The sequence below is a fragment of the Astyanax mexicanus genome, chromosome 7 (genome assembly GCF_023375975.1).
Source record: "Astyanax mexicanus isolate ESR-SI-001 chromosome 7, AstMex3_surface, whole genome shotgun sequence".
In the NCBI taxonomy this organism is placed as follows: domain Eukaryota; kingdom Metazoa; phylum Chordata; class Actinopteri; order Characiformes; family Acestrorhamphidae; genus Astyanax; species Astyanax mexicanus.
In genome coordinates, this window is record NC_064414.1 from 22,211,608 (window position 1) to 22,218,439 (window position 6,832).

Genomic DNA, 6,832 nt, shown 5'->3' on the forward strand with positions numbered 1-6,832 from the left:
TTCCAGAGTTGTAAATGTCTTATAACATACAGCTAAATAATGCAAAAATCCTAGTCGTATTTTGGGTGCTGTGCTTGCACGGATTTCTTCATAAATGCGGGGTATAATTGCTAATTGTCTCTTCATGTTTAAAAGTGGGACTTTATCCATAAAAAAGTCATGTTGACTGTTATGAATATTTCATATTAAATCTTTAAAAAATGGCCAGCCTCTTTATTTAAAACATCTATGTTAAAGGTCTCTGTTAAAGCCGTGATGCTTGCCACAGGGGGTGTTACTAAATACCACATTTTTCCTTTGTTCCTTTTCACCTTTTTTTTTAGCAAATATAGAATATTAAATAAATGTCTCTAATTTCTGCATTTTCAGCTGCTAATTCTGAAGATAAATGACGCAACAAACATGGCTCAAATCTACCCCTTTGTGCTATCATACCCAGTTGTTAGGCGGTATGCCCTCAGTGCAGTTAACCCAGATGTAGAAGTCAGAGTAGTAATCTGTGCGGTTGCGGCTGAGCTGGAACCAGGCGTGTTTATCGCTGGTGTGGTTGGGGATATAGTCCATAATCAGCTTGAGCCCTGCGACAAACAGAGAACACAATTGAAAAATGCAGTTATAACATAAGCAGGAGAACTGAATCTGGGTCCTCATGCATTGTGAATATGGATGTGATTTCTTCCAGAGTTGCTTATCTGTGGACAATTCTAGCATTACATCAATTCTGAGGTATTTCATTTTTAGGTATAGGCATTTGTTGTGTGCAGTTTTTCTTTGGTGTTTACAAGTTTATATCAACATTGTGACTATATCATTGTGACATGCATTAGACATCAAATAATGCAAAGAAAACAATTTTATTTTCATAAAGTTTTAAGAGTATAAAAATCAATATTTGGAGGATTATCCCTGGTTTTAAATCACAGTTTTCATGCATCTTGACATGTTCTCCTCCACCAGTCTTACACACTGCTTTTGGATAACTTTATGCCACTACTGGTGCAAAAATTCAAACAGTTCAGCTTGGTTTGATGGCTTGTGATCAACCATCTTCCTCTTAATTATATTCCAGAGCTTTTCAACTTGGTAAAATCAAAGAAACTCATTATTTTTAAGTGGTCTCTTTTTTTTCCCAGAGCTGTATATATTGTGATATCAGTTATGGACATATCATCCAGCCCTACTATCCCATAACTTTAGCACATAATTGTATACAGCATAAAGTATTCTTGAGATTGATTTAAGTTGATGTGGTGATGTTAAAGTACATGCTTTGGTATGCTCACCCATGCTATGCATGCTGGCCAAAAGGTCATCAAAATCTTCCATCGTTCCAAAGAGAGGATCCACTCTTCTGAAGTCTTCCACATCGTAGCCAAAGTCAGCCATGGGGGACTTATAGAAAGGGCTGATCCAGACTGCTTTGATGTTCAGGTACTGGAAATGGCTCAGTTTTTCCTTAATACCTGCAAACAAGTTAGCAACAAGTTTGTAAGCGACACTTTATTGAGTGGCACGATGGCTTAGTGGTTAGAACATTTGCCTACAAGCATGGAGGTCTTGGGTTTAAGTCCCTGTCTGGGTGGAGTTCTTGTGTCCCTTTGGCTTTCCTCTGGGAACCCTGCCCGATGCATCCTGTGGGTGGACGGTCATTTCTGGTTGAGAGTATGCTGTGCGTGATTGGCTGCTGCTTCTCACCGGTGTGTGGATGAGTGCTGGTCTAGAAAGGCGCTATATTCTTAACTCTATTCTTAACATTTTTAGTGTTATGATAGGTTTAGATTTAAGGTTAGGCTTGCATTGCATTTCATAATAAACTATATTCAGTTGAGTGTTGGTTGAATGCTAGGTGCTCATCTAAGAGGCATCTACAATAAAACATCCAACTAAAGTGATCCCAAAGGTTGAGTTAGCATATTGTCTTCAGTCTAAAACACCCTGTTAAGCTAAGATCTTTTTTTTCATCTTTTTAAAACATTTTTATTGCTGTTCCAGCCTTGATTATATATGTTTAGTGTCCAAGCTGTTTGAAAGTGTATTTTTATTGCCAGCCCACACCTTAATAACAGTCCATTTAGTGCATTTTATGGCATCCACAGTCAGAATTTGAACCATAATCTGATGACAATCTTGGTAGTTTGCCACTGATAACAAAAGGTCAGCAGAAAAGTGAATAGCGCAGTCCATGTGCGCATGTGGACATCAACACAGACACCTGTTGCTCAAGTTTATAGACTCACCTGACCATTTAAAGACTGATGTCTATATTTTCAGTTTGCAATATGTTTTTACAACAGCACTTTGACCAGTAATCATTATTCTGTGGCATTGAGCCCACAAAACACTCCATATTATTTCTAGTACAAGTCAGTGTACAATCAAAATTATTATGAAGCTGTTATTTTAAAGCAAATCTGCAAAAAAAAATTGATTTAACAGGAATGATGGAGTGTGGAAGATCAACTGCTAAATAGAACCGCTCATTCCTGATTGACTGGAAGATAGGTGCACTATTCTACTGTGCAGCCAAACCTGCATATAAGATAGTTAGCTAGCTGTTGATGGCTGTGTATTTCTTCCTGTGGGGTAGCAGAATGTACTAGTTTGAACATGCTAGCTTAGTTTTAGCAACATACCTTTAGTGAATTAAGTACAAATAGCTCATTTTATAGCATATTAGTTTCTAAACTGTCATATTAGTATCGATATCAGAGACTAACAAGTTATTAAGCTATCTATAATAGAGATAGTATATCTGCATTGTCTAATTAAACAGCCATCTCTGTGTTGCCAATGATACAAATACCCAGACAAAATATTCATGGGGGGATGTAATGTGGTTCTGGGTGGTTCCAGTTGGCTATGGGCTCTGGGTTTGTATGTGTTGTTACTGGGACCCGGTTGGGTTTCTTAAATGGGTCCCATCTTTACAGCCATCTTTATCTTTATCACAGGACCCCCTCTAGAAACCAAGTACAGTGTACATCCCAACAGAGACGACTCTGATGACCCTGTTTTATCATTTTACGTTGAGAGAACGAGTTGCTCTTGTTCCCAGTCGCTTCTTCCACTTTGTTATAATATCACTGACAGTTGACTGTGCGATATTTAGTAGTGAGAAAATTTTAAACCTGGACTTGCATGTTGCTTGGTGGCATCCTATCACAGTACCACACTGGAATTCTCTTAAGCTCCTGAAAGCGACCCATTCTTTCATTAATGTTATGCGTATAGGACCAGTCTGCATGCATAGAAAATTGGTTTTATACACCTGTGGCCATGGAAGTGATTGGAAACTGAGTTCAGGGCCATTGCAGCAAAGCTGTCAAACCTATCAATTTCCACTGTTACAATTGCCTGAATGGTGCCCCTCCCACTAGTTGCTGACAGTAGCCAGCCAGCCAGGCAAAACTTAAACTTAAAAAATGAAGCGTTCAAGAAGTCTGAAAAGATATATGATATATGAAGGTGATATATAATCTACACTGGATAAATATGCCCATTTTGCTTGGGCTCCCCAAATGCCTTGAACTTGAGTTTAGTGATTTGGTTGAGTGAGTTAATACTTTTGGCAATTTAGTGTATATAAAAATATTGTTGATTTTATTTTAATATTATATACCCAAAAGGGAAAAATGACAATGTTTAAAATATCAGCAAGGTGTGTGTGTGTGTGTTGAGCATGTTCACCTCTGAGGTCTCCCACTCCGTCTCCGTCGGAGTCTTTAAAGGAGCGCGGGTACACCTGGTAGACGGGGGTGGTCTGCCACCAGCTGAGGCAGGGGGGGGACAGCACGATGACGGTGACGGTGAGAGCCACGAGCGCGAGCGTGCAGGCCACGGTGAGCCAGAAGAGGATCTCGCGGGGCACCCGGTAGCGCGCCTGGCTGGAGTACAGCAGCAGCACCTCTTTGGGCATGCCCGCGTACGGCCTGAGCTGCGTGTAACTCTCCTCCCCGGCCGCGCAGCTCTCCGCGGACACCGCCGGCTCCGCAGCCCGCCGGGGGCTCGCCTCCTCCGCCTGAGAGTCCTCCTGAAACCCCGCGTTCTCCACCCCCTCCTTCATCTCCACCCCGCAGCTCTCCTCGCCCTTCTTCAGGCTCATTTCTCCCTCAGATTAAACTCACTCCACTGACTGACTGAACTCCCTCAGAGCTGGAGTGAGGAGCGCGTAAGGAGACTCAGACTCCTGACTGCGCTTTTATAGTTACAGAGACCTGCCCGAGAGTCCATAGTGTACGATTACTCCCTCTCTCTCACACACACACACACACACACACACACACACACACACAGTTGTTGGGAGAATAATTGTTCACCTCAGTCCCACGTGGCCAGGTCTGTGGGAGTTGTACATTAGCTAATGTTATGGTTGAAGATAACCTGCTAAAGCCCTGCTAGCAGTACCGGTACTTTTACACAGTTCTAAACAGTCCTAAACAAAAAGTGATTTAACGTTAGTTAGTTAGTTAGCATAAGCTACCTAGCTAAATAACATTAAAGCACTAAAGTAAAGTAACTTGTAAGTTAAAGGAGAAATCTAGTGTGAAATAAACTTGTGTAGTAAAACATAACGAGTACAAACTTTTGTAGAAAAGCCCAGCGGTCCAAAATACAGCGATTTTAGCCGATGATTTAAGTTCTTCTGGCTTACAGACTTCCCAAGTCTCCCGGAAATCTACAGCATATCAATAACGGATCCCATGATTTTAGCATTTCCTTCGGGGGACTAAATGATTGCAAAAGGCATGCTGAGGTGAGTTAATGTGATGCTCCACACTTCATTTGTAGAATTCTGAGGGCCCTGACATTTAAAACGAGGCAGATTATTAAAAAAACACTGTCTACACACAGAACCTTAAGGTACTTCATAGCAGGTACTTCTGCTAAGCCCTTCCTTTTAAAAACTGGGCTGTCGAGTCGCTTTTCGTACAGCCTCTAAATAAGGATACGGCTCAGTCTTACTGAACGCGAGTGGCTGGTGGAGCAATGGAGACTTCAGAAGGAGAAACTCAGAACTCAGTAACTCATTTACTCATAGTAAAACCAGACTGTGTAGTTGAAGTGAAGTTTCTGACTGAACGAGCTCTCTCTGTCTGACTGAACATAACCTAGAATCAGATTAATCCGCTTTAAAAGGAGACCGCATCACACCCACCCAGTTTAAAAGAGAGACTGTAAAAAAGACGGACGCCATGTCCCGTTCCAATTCATTCAATAAAAAAGGAAGCCCAAATCTTCCTCCATGTTGGCGATCCTGAAACTCGAGTCTGTGCAGTAGAGACCAGAGGAGGGAGAAAGACTGTGGACTCCCCTGAGTGCTGCCTCCACAGATCTCACACAGTCTGTGGTCCCACCCATACAGTCATTGGTCCCACCCCGGCTAGGTGTAACCCAGCCCTTTTACAATAACCACACCTTTTTTGAATAGAGCTGAATAATGTTTTAAAAAACGAATTCTGTGGGGATATAAAAAATTGACAATATAAGCAGAGGTTACAAAAGTTTCTGGAAGCAGCCACTGTCTGGTTTAAAATGATTCTTCCGCATGCTCAGTGCAATTACCCATTCTCACCAGAGAGGGCCCTAAATCCCAAAACGTACAGACATCAGCTTAAAAAAAACAATAGGCTGCGTCCGAAATCGCGTACTTCCATACTAAACAGTATGCAAAAGCAGTATGCGAGATCGGGTAGTGTGTCCGAATGCGCAGTAGGCGAGTTTGAGTACGCGAAAAGTTCCCGGATGACGTACTGCACCGGGAGACATTTTTAAGTATACAAGCCCAGCACACTTCACCCGCTAATATTTCCCACAATCCACCGGGAGCCGCGCTGAGCTGAGTGACCCGTCAGTGAGCGGCGGAGCGGCGGAGGAGAGGAGTGGAGAGAGAGAGAAGTTTATGAGGTGAGGAGATTCAGATATATAAACTGTTTTGGTTGTTTGTGATATCAGGCTGTAAATGAAAGATTTATGAGGGTTAGTTTAAGTTAAAGTAGCGAGTTATAGGGGTGTGGGTTTGTTATTAATGCTGTTGCAGACAGAACATCTTTATTTTCGTATCTGAACTGCTTTACTGAGCAGCGTTAGCCCTGTGCTACTGAGATCAGTTAGCTTAGCTAGAGTTATCAAACTTATCACAACTCTTTATTAATCTTCTGTTCTACAACACCAGCGTTTACTAACTCACTACAGCCCTGTATACTGCTGCAGTGCTGAAGAGCTGGGGCAGTTTTAACTTAATACTGATCAGTCTGTATAAACTCATCTGAGAAAAAAGGCTGCTGATATCAGAGAGGCTTTTCAACAGACAGACAGACTGGTTGCCAAAAATCACATTAATAAATTATAACCAAAATCTGACCATTTTATTTAGTTTTATTAAATAGCTAGCTAACCAGCCAGGATGGTAAGACTTTTATGTTGTTCAGAATTTATATTATATTTGTTTAATGACCAAGCTAAACTGTTTTAATCTGTGTGTGTTTCAGATTCAACTATCCTTCCTACTCGAGAGGATGAAGATGAAGAGAGGGAGAAAAATGAACAATGAATAAAAAAAATAAATAAAGCTACTTTAAAGACTTGTCATTCTTGTATTTTGTGAGAAATGTATTTGTGTAAATATGCAAGTGAGGGAAAAATTATATTAAATAAAATAACTAAAATATTTTTTTATTGCCAAATGATCCCCAGTTTTCCAGAAACTGACTGGTTCTAGCATATTTTATTTACATCAGTAATGCATATATGTTGCCTTTATGTTTAATGCAGTCAGTAAAAGATAATGTATAACAATAAGGATCATGTGTTTAAATATTTAGGCTAGAAAAGG

General features: G+C 40.8%; 1 protein-coding gene and 1 long non-coding RNA gene across 2 annotated transcripts in view; one reads left to right on the forward strand and one right to left on the reverse strand.

The window, feature by feature from the left end:
• slc3a1 (solute carrier family 3 member 1) overlaps positions 1-4,182 on the reverse strand; it is an 11,804-nt gene extending 7,622 nt beyond the window's left edge. Inside the window, exons 1-3 of the mRNA XM_007255771.4 lie at positions 3,688-4,182; positions 1,284-1,463; positions 436-578 (exon numbers count right to left, since the gene is read on the reverse strand). Coding sequence (XP_007255833.3) covers positions 436-578; positions 1,284-1,463; positions 3,688-4,102 — 738 coding nt within the window. The 5' untranslated portion in view covers positions 4,103-4,182. The remainder of the gene's footprint in view (positions 1-435; positions 579-1,283; positions 1,464-3,687) is intronic.
• A 1,436-nt stretch (positions 4,183-5,618) lies between these two features.
• On the forward strand, positions 5,619-6,586 carry LOC111192887 (uncharacterized). The gene is made up of 2 exons (XR_002650163.2): positions 5,619-5,904; positions 6,489-6,586. It is a non-coding gene; the product is annotated as an uncharacterized LOC111192887 (long non-coding RNA).
• The last annotated feature ends 246 nt before the right edge of the window (positions 6,587-6,832 follow it).